The following is an 18,160-nucleotide window of genomic DNA, read 5'->3' as shown; positions in this document are numbered from 1 at the left end:
TAAAGAAAAGTTAAAAACATGTATCCAAAATTTTAGTAATCTATTTCATTACCACATGATAACAAAACATGTTTTTTTCATTCTATTAGAATGATCTATTTCCGCCTTCAATTCCCTCGTAACAAACAATACCTTAAATTAATAAAAAATTGAGGCATTCAAATGAAAACAAAATAAAGAAATTAAATTAATCAAAGCAACGCATGAATCTAAATGAAAACAAAAAAAAAAGGTGTTCGTCATGAATGTTCAGGTAGAACCGGGGTTAGCCTAGGTTGAAAAACAATAATTTGAGCCCATAGCACAACACTATTTATGTGTTATAGTATAAATATAAATAAATAAATAAATAAATGTCATAAGTTCAAATCTTATGATCTACACAAAGAATACTTTTGCCAAAAAAAGTTTACATATATATTTACTTAAAACCGGTCCAGTCACTAAAAGGCCATTCATAAAAAATCCGGCCGATCCAACAAACGTTGATTCAAAGCATGCCAACCAAACCAGTCAGGTGTCCGGGTTTCCCGGTTCAATACATTGTTCAAAGTTGAATCACACAAGCTGAAACCAACTTATCTCAAGAAAAGTTGACATATATTGCTAACCAGGATGATATAAACCAAAACCAACATATAAACTCCATAACATATGTATTATATGTTAACACTACTAATCGATAAGATAGTATTATCACTTCCCAACCGGGCTGGAGCCTCAACTCTGAGCATTTCCTTATTTGAGTTCATACATACGAATGAAAAACGCCTTAAATAACAAAACTACAGCTAACAGAAAAGCATGCCCAAGGTGCATACGGGTATCCACTTGATCATATCAACACGGGCTAGTTCTAAATCTCTTTATGTAAATGAGATTAAAGAACAAAACCCTTTACTTGCCGATTTACCCTTTTGCACGCATAAACTATCCCGAATGTTGAATAAAAAATATATAGTAAGAATGCATTGTTTTATTCGGATATCCTCATCTCTACCTTGAGTACATCCTTAACCACCTCATATGTCACAAATGCAATGGCTATTGATGGAACCACCTATAATAAAATAAATATAAAATGAACTTGCATGAGAAAATTTTCGTTGTACTAAATGGTATTACTATTTTCGGTATTTGAGTATTATACGAACCTTGACCGAGTTAGGGACTAAACCCTTGTACAAAGCACGAAAACCCTCATAACGAACGGTTTTCCTAAATGCGTCAATCATTCCAGTGTACTCAAGGGGTGACTTTCCTTCACCGGTAACAACTGAAGCAGCATTTTTCCAACCACCCATTTGCATTCTTCTGCGTATGACGTCAAGTGGGTATGCAACTGTTTGACCAATGGTTCCAGCAACAGCCCCACACGCGAGCTTAGTTGTCACACTCAACTCGGTGTCTTCAACTAGTCCAAACGGTCTTGTTTTCACCAAATGGTCTTTTAAGGATTCGTATACCGCAAAATTAAGCCCCACGTATGGTACCTAGAAACAACATGAATGAGATCATCTAATTGATTAATAGATAAAAGGACCAAAGATAACACAATATATATATTATAAATATGCTATTTTTCACATTAACCAACTTTGGCCCCTCAACTTTAATAATGACATGTTTAGCCCCTTAACTTTAATAATGACATGTTTAGCCCCTTAACTACATCAAACACTTTAGCCCCTCAACTTTAATAATAAACAACTTTAGCCCCTCAACTTTAATAATGACATGTACTACATCCAACAACTTTAGCCCCGTAACTACATCAAACAACTTTAACCACTCAACTTTAATAAAAAACAACTTTAGCCCTCAACTTTAATAATGACATGTTTAGCCCCTTAAACTAAAACATCAAACAATTTTAACTCTCATGATTTGCTTATTTTTATCTACGTTTCCAACCAGTGGCGGACCCAGGAATTTTTCCATGGGGGTGCGGAACATTTTTAAAAATTTTAGGCCCCTAGGTATATAAGTAAAAATATCGGTTCGTATCGGGTCGGGTCGGGTCATGTAAAACAAACGAACATCAAACTAAATTTATATAATCATCAAAAACATGTCAAACCTTGTTACAAACATAACTAAAACGTAGACGCCCTACGGGTTTTCATTTTTTGAAATCTATCCAAAACATCATCTAAAGCTAATTTCTTAAGCAATTCTTTCTTTATATAAGACTTAGTGGGCTAGCTAGTTAGGAATTATAAGTGGGTAAATGTATGAGTATTTGGGTTTAGTTAGGTATTAAAAGTTATATAATTTAGGTAGTATTTTTTTAAAAAATAAGAGTTTACTAAAAAAATTAAAATATAAATTGATAACACTTTTTACCTAAGGGGTGCGGACAAAAAATTTCAACTGTGCGGTCGAAAAATTCCAAGGGGTGCGGACGAAAAATTTCAAGGGGTGCGGACGAGATTTTCAACGGAATTTAGCACTAAATTTTTTTTTCCCCGGGGTGCGCCCGCCCACCTTAAACTGTGCTTGAGTCCGCCCTTGTTTCGAACCCGCTGCGGAGCGCAGGTGGTAACCCACTAGTTATCATAAAAAGGAAAAGCGGTTTCATTAAAAATTAGGGCCTGAGGCATTTGAGTCAAAGACGCGCACTTTTTTAAACCAAGTTATCCAGCACCTAATTTGTTAATTATATAAAAAACTATAATAAAAACCTAAATCCTACATATAACATACAAAGGTCATTAATAAAAATATTTGAACTTAAACTTACAACACCAATGACAGAAGGAAGCCATCCTTTGTATAATGCACGCGGGCCTTCTTCACGGAGTACTGTTGTAAGAGCATGTGCAATTCCTCTATATTGGCTAGGAGATTTATCAGTCTGCAAGTATTAAAAAAATAGTTAGAAAAGCTTAATCTAACATAAACAAAAATAAATAGAAAATTTCAAAGAACCAAAAGATCATAAAGCATACCTGGACGGTAAGACGTCCTCGAACCAAGTCCATTGGATAAGTTGCTGACATGGCAATTATTCCAGCGCACGCACCAGCTCCGAGGCGTAAGAGAGGGGTGAGTTCAGCATCCTCTGAAAAAAAAACATGTTTTTACTACACATAATTTTATTTTAAAGGGGTGAGTTAACTGAGTAAGCTGATTAGGCCTGTAAACGAACCAAACGCTCATGAACTGTTTGTGAACTTGTTCGGCGGGAAGTTCGTTTATTTAATAAATGAACAAACATGAACACATGTTTTGTTCGTTCATTTATGTTCGTGAACGTCCGTTTATGTTCTTCCAATTAGGTTCGTTTATTTACATTTGTTTATGCTCGTTCGTTTATCTTTGTTTCAATTTAAATACATAAGTAGTTATATTTATATAGATATTAAACATAAATGGAATTTTCTACTACTTATAATTATACCCATAGTCATATGGATCGTGGTACGCTCTGGTACGGGAACGTGAAACGGATTCGCTAGGTCCCTAGAATTCGATACGAGGGAGGGTATGCTCATTTCGGATCGCTCCAGTACTATGAACCATATAATGTGGTACGATGTACCGTACCGGTTAAACCACATGCTATAAATTTATAAGCTAAAGGACTAAACGTAAACTAATCAATCTAAAGGGGGTTAATGGAGAAATAGCAACTTTTTACTACTCTTCTTATAAACTAGTTCTAAAAGTATAATGAAGGAAACTAGAGAGTGTAAAGTGACAAAAAAAAGTAAAGTTGATTTAAAACCCTAAAAATATAAAACGATGAGAGCGGCGCTGCACATTCTTTCTCCTTTCTCATTCCATAAGTGATTAAGTGTAACCAGAGCTTCCGTTGCTCCTGCCAGTTATTCCGGCAACAACAAAAACGGTTCATGGCTGCATCTTGGGCAAAGACGACGCTGCCAACTTTCCAATTATAGTTCGGTTCGATGTTCCAATGGATTTTCATACGTGTTTTGAATTCTGGAAGATCGCGACCCCAATAGCATGTAATACTATTGAATTCTGGAGGCGGGAACGCCAATTTCAACTTCAAAATTGTGATCCGGGTCGATCCGGGATCGCGAACGGATCGCGAATGGAATCGTGCGAATTGGATCGTAATCGTGGGTAACCAAGCGAATTATGTGACTACGATTATAACTAATTGGTAATTGGGCTTTCTAGTAATAAAAATGGGTTTTCCAAAGGAATTTATCATAATTAATCACTAATTTATATAGAAAAATTACTTTATGTTTATTTATGTTTGGTCAATTATGTTCATTTATGTTTGTTCAGTTATGTTCGTTTGCGTTGTTTATTGTTTGTAAGTTTATTTGTTTAAATAGCTTGTTTATGTTTGTTTACATTCGTGAACTGTTCGTTTAGGTTTTAACCAAACGAACATAAATGAACACGTGACCATTTTCTTTAATTAAACGAACATGAACAAAGAAATGTGTTCGATTATATGTTCGTGTTCGGTTAAAATTAAATGAACAAACGCGAACATGACTCTATTCATGTTCGTTCGGTCATTTACAGGCCAAAAGCTGATTATTATTAAAAAAAATAAAGCAAAAGATGTATTAGTACCATTTCCAGGTTGCTGTCGATATAGCCACAAGATTCCCCTGTTCATGTGTAAAAGAACGCATTTTAAACCATAGATACTAAAAGTAATCGACTTTGACTTGAGGAACAAAAACATGTTGACCATGAAGAAGACATGTAACTTACTTGGATGCCTCTTCATAGCTAAAGAACTTGACAGCAGAGTTTGGGACGATGCGTGCACAATTAGTGCCATTTCCTTTAAACATTCCTCTCAAACCCTCTGTTCTCCATATATATTTTAGTCCCTGAATAGTTCCATTGTATTTGATTGCATGCGGATTTTGAACCTGTAATTTAACAGAATAAATGTTAATTAGTTTCTTATATATAGTCAATTAGCCATACATGAAGGATTAGTGACATAAAATACTTGCAAATTTATTGCATGCTTTTTAATCCAAATTTTCCGGACATTTTAAGTTCTGTAATGTTTGTGTAATACCCTAATTACAAAGAAAGCTAAAGTTCAGAAGTACCAGAAAATGCCCAAAAAATGGATGAACATTTAGCAATTAGTAATGCAAAGATAAAAAAATCATAAAAAACATACATAAAAAGAATCTGTACACGTAACTAAAATCATAAATCATACTCTATAGAGTGGTGCCTTTATCGGGTTGAGTTCAAGATAAATAATGATGGATGAATTAGTAGGGGTGTTCAAAAACCAAATTAAACGACCCATAACTGGATTAACCGACAAAACTAAACCGAATCAAAACCCGCTGGGTTGGTTAATTGTTTTTCTGAAAACCGAATATAGCGGGTCGGTTATGATTAATTGATTATCAAGGTTTCCAAACCCGCCTTAACCGCACCATACCAACATATAGTAATTTTTTTGTCGGATTTGGACTTTTCATCATTTTTCCAATATTTGATGTTTTTGGTTGAACGTTTGTTTATATTTATGGGTATATCATATCGTTTTTGTTGAACGTTTGTTTGAATTTATAAACTATAACATATCGTTTTGTTTGTTTGAATAATCGGTATTAATATAAACCTAATAGATTATGTATTTTTGTATGCTATGTAATATAGTAGTATATGGAAATGTGAAATAGCAATTTATTCCATGGTCACAATTTCGCCAAAATTTCCAGACCCAAATAATGCAATTTGAATTATTTTTAGATAGGCCCAAATTCACAGATAACCGACCCGCTATAACCATAAACCATCAAAACCGAACAACCGAAACTGCCGTGATCGATCGATCATGATTATGGTTATCCATTAACCGACATCTCAGTTATGGTTATGAGTTTGGTCTGAAACCTACCCAAATCAACCCATGCACACCCCAAGATGAATGCACTTAACTAAAATAAAACAAGTGCGAAATTAAAAAAAAAAGACAAAATTTATAAACCTGGAGCAGAATTTTCATTCGTTCCAGAGGAGCAACAGCAGTACGCGATCTGCAACATAGAGTTACAAGCAATAATCTATCAGACAATACTTAAAAATCATGGATAGTTAACTGAATCAGGCGTAATACCAAAGTTTAGGAATCAAAATACAAGTGAAAGTCTATAAACATTTTTTTCAAATCAAAATAGAAAATCTATTTGTTTATTTACCATCTCTATCATCATTCATCACTAATCTTATTAAGCAGTAAATATAAATATTAAATATGTCCATGTTATATCTTTCCAAATCATCTTTACGGGTTTTACCAGCTTTCTACACATGTTTTCAGTCACATATACCATCCACCAGAAGATATGTTTTTAATTGAGGGAATATTTCACAGAATAGTAACCAAGTTTTAAAAGTGTTCTAATTAGGTCACTGGTGTCATTTTTGTCACAATTAGATAACTTAACATTCAAATCGAGCCATGTCTTTTTCTCCACGTGTCAAGAAAAAAATGGAGCATAAGATGCTGGGGTCGAATTATTTTAATATATGAAATTATATTTATTAAAAATAAAAACCATTTAACTACATTAAAAATTAAAAAAACAAGTTATAATCCACGTCATCACTCGACGTTAGCATCAAATAAAAGAGAAAAAAGAAACAAAAATCCACATCACCACGGTTATCTACGAAATGGATGAAAAAACCCTTAATTTTAATGAAGAATGAATGTTGAGTGACCTGATTGGAACACTTTTGAAACTTGAGTGACCTAATTGGAACACTTTTGAAACTTGGTTACTATTCTACAAAGTTACCCCTTTTATTGATCTAGTTTACTTCCTAGATCCATAATTCCAAACTAATTTCATCTCTCCAACATCATTTTCTGAATAACTTTTTCATTATATATATTATTCCAAAGCATAAAGTGGAGGTAGTTCTAATAGTGATCCAGTGGAATAATACTTTTAAACACAGCAAAGCAACCATTTATGCCAAAAGCATAATAACCACATCCTCATATTTCTTGATGCAGATTGTCCACCTATCTACTGAAATATTGCATACCTAATTCTTCATAAATTTATAAAGCAAAAAAGTACAACTATTAACCATTTTGTCTTCATATCAGACACACAATTGATAATAAATATGTTAATGACACCAATCGTTTAATTGCTCCGATTAACAAATTGTCGTTTCTTTGTTTAAACCATCAGATCAGCCATTAAAATAATAATCACCAGAACAATTTAACATGCATAGTAACCAGTAAATTCAAAATTACATGTATCTAAACACTCATGATTCATTTACATAATTAAATCCACAAATTTCTAAATAAATGCATCTGTAATCCAAAAGATAAACATCATTAAGCTATTCAGTAACAAGGATTACCAAGCAACAATCACCAGAAACGAACTACAATAACTCCAAAATATATGCATCTACACAAATGATTCAATCACATATCTCAATTTACAAAAATTTCTAACATAATGCATGTGTATACCGTAATTATATAAACAAACACAATATAAAACACTAATTAATAACAATAGTTCAAGTAAATCACCAAAAAAATAACTCAAAAAACTCTATATCCACACACACATGATTAAATTACATACGTCAATCCACAAATCTCGAACATAACGCATCCGTAATCAATAATCATATAAACAAATACACTATTAAACACTAATTAACAACAATAGTTAAATTAAACCACCAAAAAAATAACTACAATAACTCAAAAATCTACATATATACACACACATGATTCAAATAATCAATTACATAATTCAATCCACAAATCTCTTAACATAACGCATCCGTAATCAATAATCATACAAACAAACCAAGAACCACTAATTAACAACAACAATCAATCAATTTGAATTAACTCAACACTGTGAAAACGAATAAACTTACACTCCACCGGCAACACCTCCGGCGACGAGAGATTTGCAGATTCCGAGCAACGTTTGACGGCTCGGAGCCTTGACACCTACACTCGCAATCTTCGCTTCTTCGGCGATGTTAGCGATGGTGGCGCTGGTCTTCCCTACGACGTCTTCCGATGCCATATCAACGGCGAGATTGAGAAGAGTTAACGTTTAATAGGATAAATGGAAACGGAAGTTCGCCGGAACCCTAGCGAGTTGGGGAAGAAGCGCCGTCGTGAGTGAGTTGTCTCCGGGGGATCTGAACTCGGTGAGTGAAAAGAAAAATGAGGGATCAATAAGATAAAGTAATTATAAAAAGAAATTAAATTAAAAAGAAATTAAAAGGAAATGGTCAGAGGGATTGCACGTGAGGTGCGTGAGGTTATTATGTGTTATTGGGCGTTGTAATATTTGTAACAAAAATAGCGCCAATTAGCCTCAGAACACACGGGCGTCCACAGGCGATCGCCTGCTATGTGTTGTGGCCTAAAAAGGTGAGTTTGTTAGTAGGGTTGTTAGGAGTCTATTTGAGCCGAGCCAGTACAAGCTCGAACTCGGCTCGACTATGTGTTATGGCCTGTCGTAGAAAAAGGTGAGTTTGGTAATAGGGTTGTTATGAGTTTATCTAATCCGATCCAATGTAAGCTCGAACTCGGCTCGATTATAAACTGAGCCGACGCTTTTTAGTTAAACCACAACGTAGTAGTTAAAGGTTAAGTTGGTTTAAGCCCACTGTTTATGTGGTCGAGCGCTATGCATCTTTTAGGGTGGCTAAATATGAATGGTTGGAAACTTCAAACACACACACAACACCTCACGCCCTCAAGCCCAGCCCAACCCCATGTAGCACCCCCTTTAAAGCTCAGCTGTTGTGGTGTTTGCGTCCCTTCCAAGCCCAGGCAGTGCCAAGCCTCACAATAGAAGATCTAAAACCTAATTTTTTTTTTGTTTGGTGTAGGGTTTGAATCGAATCCTATCAAAATCATGCTAATAAATAGGTATATATTGGAGAAATTAAAAGTATCAAAGAAAAAAAAGATAAAAATTTAACATAGTTTTGAATTATTCTAACAATTGAATATGATACTAGTCATGTTTTATATTATTTTATTTCTTTTAATTGGTTATACATCATGTATTTTACTTTCTTATATTTATTGTTTTTTTACTTTGATTGGTTTTTATTTTTCTTATCATTACTTCGCTTAAGATAGAACTTCGTGTCTATATGCGAGTATGGACGAGAGAAAGTCAAGACCAAGAGAGGGAGGAGAGAGAGAGATGGGATGAGACGTACACCAGGGATTGCTGACATGAAGAAGAGAGACAGGGGAAGGTCCTTTTTTAATCAATCCTAAGTCTTGTTTCCATTCTTTTTTCTTATTTTCTATTACCGTGATACTTCAAAGTCATGAACACTCAAGATTTTTACCAGCTTACTAATTACTAGCAAGCAAAGTAGCACTTACCTCATTACGTACTCTATTTAATGGGCCTTAGACCACCCGTAGTGGGGTTTTTTGGCGTTTTCCCCCAGAAAACGCCCCCCACGCCCCTTACCCGCCCCTTGGGCGTTTTTTTCAATTTTTTTTGTCCCAAGCATTCTTTTTCCCACGCCTTCCTTCAATTTTTTGGCCAATAACGCACACCTTCCCAATCTTTGGCCAATAGCATTTTTTACGGTTGTTATGTAATTCTATTAGAATATAATGCCCCACAAGATTTCAAACCCCACTACGCCTCTTTTAACATAATACCCCATTACTGACTAGAGTGACACATGTCGCAAAATGTCAAGGAGGGGGCATCATTTTTGTCTTCCACACATGCTCTTGCACTAAAAATTAAGAAATTGAACATCGGGCTTGAGCTTACTGGACCCTGCCTACTTGGGCCCTTAATCGATCAAAAGCCTTCATGTAACACCTTCATCCGTCAGTCCGCCGTGACGCCGTCGCCCAGTTCTTTCTCGCGCAAAGTTCCCAGCAATTTTGGGTTAAAAACTGGTATTTCAACAGCCTCTAGGAACCAGTTAGTTTCTTGATTCATTTTTTTTTTTGAAACTCAGTGGCTGCCTACCAACTGTTCGACGTAATGCTTCACTGACATGAAACCCAAATTACCAAATCCTTTCAAACCTTCAAAACTCAACATCCTTTCAATGCTGGTTACAAAACTCACATCCTTTTTAAACCACCCGTTAACCATTAAACAATTAAAGCACATTCACGCTTTGATCCTAATCAACGGTCTCAACCATCTTGAGCCCATAATAATCACCCAAATTATTAGCAACCCATCAAACCATTATCCGGCTGCTATTCGTTATCTTCGATCACTAACCCGCTATTCAAAACACCCCAATATCATTGCAAGAACATCTGTTATTCAGTTTTTGTATAAAAATGGCAAGTTTAAAGAAGCATTGGGTGAGTATCTGCATATGCAGAGATCAGGCTTGTTGCCTTGTAGTTTTGTCGTAGCGACTGTGATAAAGGCGTGTATGCGGTTGGGTGATCGGGTTAATGGGATTCGATTACATGGTCAGGTTTATGGGTATGGGTTGTGTGGGGATGTTCATGTGGGAACTTCCCTTGTGTGGTTTTATTCGAAGTTTGGTGATACGGAGATTGCAGCGAAGGTGTTCGATGAAATGTCTGAGAGAAATGCGGCATCGTGTTTGATACTTCGGTACTTAGAATCGGGGAATTTGTCCATGGCGGAACGTTTGTTTTCCGAGATGGGATGTAAAGATATTGATTCTTGGAATTATATGGTGTCGTGGTATGCGGGGACTGGGGATATGGAGAAGGCGATAGCTACGTTTGGACCAATGCCGGTTAAAACTTCGGCTTCGTGGGCTGCGATGGTTACTGGTTATATAGATTCGGGGAACTTGGAAATCGCACGTAACTTTTATGACGTGATGCCTGAACAAAGCGTTGTTTGTTGTATCAAAATGATCGATGGGTATTCAAACAATGGAGATGTTGAATCTGCACGCGAAGTATTTGATGAAATGGGCGAGAAGGATCAGTTGCTGTATGATGCCATGATCGCTTGTTATGCGCAAAATGGTCGGTCGAAAGAGGCATTCCAGCTGTTTGATGAAATGCTTCAACCAAATGTAAACATAAAACCGAACACCGTGACATTAGCCAATGTTATTAATCTTTGTTCTCAGTTCGGGAACTTAATTTTTGGGTCTTGGATCCACGAGACGCTAATGAAACAAATGAGGATCATTATGGATGATCAGGTGGGTGTTGCATTAATCGAGTTATATGCAAAATGTGGACGCGTTGATAAAGCTTTCGGTTTGTTTCATGGTTTGCAAAAGAAACACACGGGTGTATACACAACAATGATATTGGCTTGTAGTAAGAGTGGTTGGAATCATGACGCTATCAAATTGTTTGAAGAGATGTTGGAGGCTAATATTTGCCCGAATTTGGTAACCTTTTCGGGACTTTTAACTGCGTTGAACCACGCGGGTACAGTTCAAATTAACCATGGGTTAGATTATGCTAATTCTTTAGCCCCTCAAAGACCGTCGAACCATAACACTTGGGTTGGAGGAAGTTACAATAGGGTCACTGAACTAGCCCAAATCTCCTTCCAAGACCATTAAACTGTTCGGGTTGGGTTCAACAAAATTAACCACGATGTTAAGTGTTAACTTTACAAGGCAATTGCCATATTCAAGAGCCTTGATTAATGGGTGCATGGTTGGATGTAGCTACAATGGTGTTGACTTGACCAACCCGTTTCCGATCCCGGGTCAAGTTATTTGATTTGGGTCTAATAAGTTACTTAACCAGCCCATTAACTCTACTAGCCAAATATCCTCTACAAAATCGTTAAACCATGTGGCTGTGATTAAAGAAAGCCACACTAGTGTCAATGTTAGGGGCCTTTGAGGGCATTACTCCATCCAGTCCAATTAAATCATAAGACTGTCTGAATCGTGTCGACTATGAGCCGCCCCTAGGGGGACGTGCAACACCAACGAGGGAGAGGAAAAGGTTTATGTGAGAGGGGGGCGCGCACGTAGAAGATGCTAGCTGGTCAAACGGCAGTACTGACATGTTGGCGTTCGTGCCCACCCGTGTTAGAGAAGGTCTGAGGATGTGGTTGAAGGAAATTACCATGCATTTTTATGGTTTTGCATGGTCAGAGCAATTGATGAGAATGAAACCAATGATTGAATGGTGGGAGGAAATTGAAGAAGCGAATTGAATCGCCCCCTTCGATTCCCGACCCCACCCACTCTATACTCGGCAATTCTCATTCACAAGCCGACATTTGTGACTTCAGTTCCATATTACCAGGTTCGAATCCGAATTGCTGACTTCTATTTTGTCATTTCTTTCTGCCATTCTAACTTTGTTAATTGTGAACCAGCGCCACGCGGCTGCTTAATTTCACATAGCTGCTACTGGAATCCGGCTTTCTCAGGTGCCAATCCTGTACTCTTTTGTTTAACATTGATGAGTTACTGGCTTAATTTTTTATTCGCACTTGGATGGCTTCTTGTTTGTTGATATTAAATTTTGGTAGGTTGTGATGATTGTTTATTGCACAAGTGCACAACAGACGATATGCCCTTTAGTGTTATTAGCTTGTAGTTAATATACAACTGATTTGCAACATATGAAGGAGAAAGCGAGATGGGAAATCTGGTGTCCCCTCCTACGAACGGAGACAGCCTAATCCGGCACGTACACAACACACGGCTACAGAAGGAGATTGGTGAATCTAATGATGGTGTTGTTATGGTTTAACGAGTGACGTCGGTGGTTTTAATAGAGCAAAGAGTTGCGGCGGCTACGGTGTATATTGACGACGACGGTTCATCAACTTAGGGTTACGCCATATTATCGCAGAAATGGTGGAGGTTTCCTCATGCTCGGCGTACCCGATGATGGTGACGGTGGTGCTAGCCATCGCCACAGTCTATCTGGAAGTGGTGGTCGGCTGGTGGTGATGTAGAGAGAGAACAATGGTGGTGATGATACTTTGTACGGGATCTTTACTCATATAATATAACGTTTTATTTTCGAGTAAATCGTTATATATGACGTGTTTATCTTTATCCATAATTCGAAATATAGTGGATTTTTTTCTTTGTTGTGAGAACTGAACCGATACCATCATAATAACACAGTTACACAGGTACTCCCTGTGTTTTTGTTTTTATGGTTGTCATGATGTGACGGTATATTAGCTATAACGAGTACTGATATGGTAACTGTACATAATAAATTGAAAATTGATACCGACCAAACAACGTTGGTGTTGGTACCGCTATTCGTTTTTTGTAGCTTTCGATCAATACTCAACACGTCTTGATATCATGTCGGGTGCTATAACAAACCGAATCGATAAAATAACGGACCAAACAGATATCAAACGAAAACATGATGATGAGCACGAAAAAATCCAGTAGTTTGTTAGGTTTAATAACAAAAATTATATCCTTGAAATACTTCCGTTCACATTATCCTAACAAAACCTGCCCTCCAAATTACAACTTATGCAGTTCCATGGTTTGTATTTCAAGACCCGTGACATATATCTTTTTTTGTGATTACGTTTTGTGTTTTTTTTATTAAATTATAGTTTGATAACATTTAAGAGATCATCTCGTGATTTTGTAACTTTTTATGTTTAAACCTAACTTTTTTTTTTTTGATGATGTTTAAACCTAACTTTCGTTAAACTTTTAAAATAATAACTTTAACCTTTTGGTAAAAAGAAATTTCGTTGAACTTTTAAAAATAATAACTTTAGCCTTTTAGTAAAAAAAAAAAAAACCCTCAACCCTCCTCTTTTGTAGCTGAAAATGACTTAATACAAACGGAAATCTAGGATACGTATTAACCGACATAATTGATATTTATGATTAGAAACTTGAGCAACCAATCTGTTATGGTTACGATTATAAAGCTTTGGTTAACCAGTATAATTAAAACCGAACCAAACTTGTAATATCAAGTCTATATAATAGATTTATGTTTTACATTAATGGAGGTTTTTTCTAATATAGGGAGAGGATCATGAGAAAACTATTTATTCATGAGAAAATTAAAAAACTCCAAAAAAAGCTTAAAAAACACACCAATTGTTATTATTATTATTATTATTATTATTATTATTATTCCATATATAAAGAACCTAATTTTTAGTGCATCATGAGTTGTACATTGTGCTTTGGGCATTTTTTTAAAAAAAAATGTTGATTTTTTAGTTTTAACCCAAAGGTTTTAGCTTTTGCAATTTTAACTCTACATAATTTGTTTTTTTACCTTTAACCCAAAACTTTTCATTATTTGCAATTTAACTTCACAACTTTTGTCACTTATACTTTTCATCTTTCGCAAATTTTCGTTTTACGTATAGTTCTAAATTTTTCGAGTTTATACGACGCAACGTGCATGTGTGGTTCAACGTTTTTACCTATATTTTTCCCATGTTTGACAGTTTTGTCGCAACACGCATACCCTACGTCGAGTCAGTGTTGGTGATCGATGACGGTTGTGTGACATTAGTACTATTTGACACGTTTTACGCCCCGCCGCAACGCGAGGTGTGCTTTGGGGTTTTTCAAAGGAAAATGGTTATGCATATGGTTGTCATAACGTTGGCTTTGGGGGTTTTTCAAAAAAAATTGATTTTTTTACTTTTCACCCAAAAGTATTTCATAAATTACTTTTAACCCAAACTATTTGTTTTTTTACTTTTAACCCAAAACTTTTTATCTTTTGCAATCTATCTTCACAACTTTTTTTACTTTCAACTTTGGTCCTTTATAGTTTTCATTTTTCACAAATTTTTCGATTTATGCTTCGTTCTAAATTTTGTGACTTAACACATCGCAACGTGCGTATTTAGTTTAACGTTTTTACGTTTCGTTCTAAATTTTGCGAGTTAACATGATGCAACGTGCGTGTGTGGGTGAACGTTTTTACATCGTCTATTTTTTCCCGTTTCACAGGTTAAACATAACGTGCGGGTCCTAGATCGAGTTAGTTATAACTAAAGAATTCTCGCCGCATTGCGGCGGGTCGCAATTCTAGTTATTCTTATTTACCATTTTTAGTATTACACGTGTGCAACATATGTATATATAAGTTTAGAATTTAGTTTTTAGGTTTTTTTCTCTGTTTTTTTTGGGAGGGGGGGGGGTGTAAGTTTTTCGTAGTGTTGCACATGTGTAGTACTTTTTTTGTATCTTAAAAATGTTAGATTTACAGCCAAAATATGTTAAAAAAAATATATTGTTTTTTTTAAGTTTTTTAGTTTTCTCATGATCCATCCCTTAAAAGTATATTAGTAGTGACAGAATGATCTTGATATAGATGTCCTTTATATTAATAAACAATTGAGATGTTATGATAGCCGAAAAAGAAGGGGGTACATGCACTAATCGGCGTTTGTCTCAATTGCTGAGTGTTATGTGCCTTATATCCAAGGCTTGATGCAAAACTACTACCGAGTTGGGGGTCTCATTGGAAGCAGCCTCTCTATTCCTACGGGGTAGAGGTAAGGTTGTCTACATCTCACCCTCCTTAGACCCTACCTTAGCTTTGCAATTGGTGGGATATACCGAGTATGATGATGATGTTGACTCCTAACAAGATGCATATAGCTAACAACATCTCGTAAAGCATACAAGTACCCCTTTGATGAACCAAACGACGAGTACGAAAACGAACTGCTCAAATTGCTCAGATATTCACCACTGGTTCTTATCGATGATAAATCTTCAGATCCGACCCTGACGAAGGTTGATGACGACGAGAATAACAACCATACGCCTCTGACGATCGGGTTTGATGACGAAACAATTGTCGTTGATGACCTAGTCGGACGACTGGCTAGATCGAAATCGTACGCTGCTTGTGATTTGAGCATTGATGAGTACGACGTCATGTAGATGCCGCCGGGAGGACTTGCATACAGTGCAATCGTCAGAGTCGCCGTGGATGAACATGATGAATAAGATGAACAAGCTGAAGAATCTTGTGAAAATTATGAAATCCTAGGGTTTTGATTTTGTGAAAATTGAGATGAATTAATGGAAGAACATTGGTTGATTATGAAAAGAAACAAGTTAGGGATCAAAATTAGGGTTATGTACAGCGTAGAGATATGAGATTTGAAGAAATAAGGTTTGATTTGATTAAATTGGTGGTAGGTTGAAGGTGTTAAAAGGATCCACATTCTCGTCATCATGTCACACGAGATAATAATAATAATAGACACGTAGGATAATAAAACTAATAGAGTTAGTATCTGGTTAACGATGAGGTGACACAATAAACCAAGTGTTAAGTTGAGGATGGTGGGTGTTAAAGTGATAGTTAGGGGCGACAACGATCAATAGCCAATAATTAGGTGTGACAAAATCCAATAACCCTTGAAAAAAAGTTTTTATTTTTTTATGGACGTGCATGCATGTGTTATAATATTTTTTATTATATGTTTCTCCCACCATTGCATAAAAACTTGTAACTTGTTCACACATAACCTCTTTGTGTGAGCACCTTGCATTATTGATTTGTACGTATAGGAAAACATATCTCCTCTATATGTGTGCGTGTAAAGTTGATAAGAAATAGAAAGTAGAAAAGAAGAAATAAAACGTGAAGTGTGAGACTACACATTAATTTGAGCTCAAAACTTTACAATACTACCTCACTTGTGATCCATTATTGGCTAGCAAACCTCTCAATTTTCTATTAGTGTCAAATCCTCCATCTTCATCCTAACCATGTCAATGCCCTACCGCTCCTACCGCGGTCAACCGCCACACACCGCCAAGAAACACTCGAGGATCTCCCGGTCCCTCCACAAGCTTCTTCGATCAATTTTCCGGCCTAAACACAACCACAATATCGCCTCAATAGAAGCGGCTTTCTATGTCTATGATACTTCTAGCGCGCTATCTACCATCCCAGAAGTGCCAGAGACGTTTCCAGAGTGCGATGGATTTTCACCGGAGATGAACTCTTTAATTGTGAGGAGAACATCTGATCAGTTTATGTCCACTTCTCTTGGTATATCATGTGTTTGAACGTTTTATTATATTAGCAAAAACGTTCATGTGCTTTTGGTTTTGTTTCTTTGTCGTATAACGCCATGTATTAATGTCTTTCAAAAGATTAAACTATCTTTGATTTTTATTAATGCATATGTAGGATCATTATTACTTGTTTTGTGTGATTATGTATGATTTTTCGGGTAAGAACATATGAAGAGTGTTTTATTCTCTATGCTTCTAAATTATTTGTTTATAATTCGTGTTTTTTTTTTTTTTTTTTTTTTTTTTTTTTTTTTTTGTCTTTGGATGATTTTTCGGGAAAAAACATATGAAGAGTGTTTTATTCGCTATTCTTCTTCTACGCTTCTAAATTATTTGTTTATAATTCGTTTTTTTTGTCTGGAAAGATAGGAAGCATCAGTAATCTATCGATGAAATTATGTGGGAAACAATATGTGATTCATCTATAAGTTAAAAGCTTTTTTTTTTTTTGGTCATGTCTTCATGGTTTGTAAGATTAATTTACTAAGATGATGGCTAGCCTAGATATGGATTTAACAAGGTTGAACTTCAATTCTTAATTTCTAACTTTCAAACTTTCATGTCAAGTCTACAAAAAAAAAACAAGACGATTAAGTGTCCACATGATCGAGTAATATTAATTGGTTATGATTATTGATTAATAAGAGACATTTACAATTAACGGGTTACACGTATATACTTTGCGATATTAATGAAATTACTCAAAAAGTTTGTATATGCATGTGAAAACTTTAGGGTGGGCGCTTTCCAGTTTCCACACGTTTGATCTATTTATTTTACAACTATAATTTAAAACTGTAACTAAGATAAAGGTCAATTTGCCTATGGCATTACAGGCTTTATAGCCTACTGGTATTTTAGGAGTGAGATAATGATCCTGATTTTGAGTCTTAAATAGAGGTTTTTTTTTTTTTTTTTTTTCAGATTTATTGGGTTTTCTTCTGAATTAGTGTATATGCATTATAGCCTAGTGGGGATGAATATGATCGGGTAATTCTGCTGGTGGCACGATGATACTCCTGTGATCCGTCAGTAATTCAAATTTGTCATTAAAAAAAAGATATTTATATGTAACTAATTATTATTGAAATATTTAGACACGGTCGGTTGTGCTTAAGCCATTCAAAGTTTTGATAAAATTCACCACAACATGCAAGTTTTT

General features: G+C 35.7%; 3 protein-coding genes across 4 annotated transcripts; 2 read left to right on the top strand and 1 right to left on the bottom strand.

Annotated features, from left to right (window-relative positions):
• Positions 1–465: 465 nt before the first annotated feature.
• LOC110899548 (mitochondrial adenine nucleotide transporter ADNT1) lies at positions 466–8,283 on the bottom strand. Its single transcript, XM_022146434.2, has 8 exons — positions 7,897–8,283; positions 5,960–6,008; positions 4,708–4,871; positions 4,564–4,601; positions 2,952–3,064; positions 2,744–2,857; positions 1,155–1,493; positions 466–1,060 (listed from the first exon to the last, which is right to left on the bottom strand). Exons 1-8 carry the CDS (start codon positions 8,049–8,051, stop codon positions 977–979), a joined length of 1,056 nt encoding a protein of 351 aa, XP_022002126.1. The 5' UTR covers positions 8,052–8,283; the 3' UTR covers positions 466–976.
• Positions 8,284–9,745: 1,462 nt separating this feature from the next.
• LOC110899547 (pentatricopeptide repeat-containing protein At4g22760) lies at positions 9,746–13,107 on the top strand. Of its 2 annotated transcripts, none has more exons than XM_022146433.2 (3): positions 9,746–12,241; positions 12,315–12,368; positions 12,570–13,107. In XM_022146433.2, exon 1 carries the CDS (start codon positions 10,018–10,020, stop codon positions 11,539–11,541), a length of 1,524 nt encoding a protein of 507 aa, XP_022002125.1. In that variant the 5' UTR covers positions 9,746–10,017; the 3' UTR covers positions 11,542–12,241; positions 12,315–12,368; positions 12,570–13,107. The 2 variants fall into 2 exon arrangements, with proteins under 2 accessions (XP_022002125.1, XP_022002124.1); XM_022146432.2 differs by having other exon boundaries at positions 12,471–13,107.
• Positions 13,108–16,686: 3,579 nt separating this feature from the next.
• On the top strand, positions 16,687–16,989 carry LOC110901849. The gene has a single exon (XM_022148619.1). It carries the CDS (start codon positions 16,687–16,689, stop codon positions 16,987–16,989), a length of 303 nt encoding a protein of 100 aa, XP_022004311.1.
• Positions 16,990–18,160: the final 1,171 nt, after the last annotated feature.

Source organism: Helianthus annuus, chromosome 13 (assembly GCF_002127325.2).
Source record: "Helianthus annuus cultivar XRQ/B chromosome 13, HanXRQr2.0-SUNRISE, whole genome shotgun sequence".
NCBI lineage: Eukaryota > Viridiplantae > Streptophyta > Magnoliopsida > Asterales > Asteraceae > Helianthus > Helianthus annuus.
The sequence above is the reverse complement of the archived record's forward strand: the minus strand, read 5'-3'. Positions and strand labels throughout refer to the sequence as shown.

Bases quoted from the DNA above. Each gene is read 5' to 3' on its own strand.
- LOC110899548 (XM_022146434.2), bottom strand. From the start codon at position 8,051: ATGGCATCGGAAGACGTCGTAGGGAAGACCAGCGCCACCATCGCTAAC. The intron at 3,065-4,563 runs GTACTAATACAT...TTTTTTTTTCAG, and splicing joins TCGACAGCAACCTGGAAATG to AGGATGCTGAACTCACCCCT. The intron at 2,858-2,951 runs GTATGCTTTATG...TAATACTTGCAG, and splicing joins GAGGACGTCTTACCGTCCAG to ACTGATAAATCTCCTAGCCA.
- LOC110899547 (XM_022146433.2), top strand. From the start codon at position 10,018: ATGAAACCCAAATTACCAAATCCTTTCAAACCTTCAAAACTCAACATC.
- LOC110901849 (XM_022148619.1), top strand. From the start codon at position 16,687: ATGTCAATGCCCTACCGCTCCTACCGCGGTCAACCGCCACACACCGCC.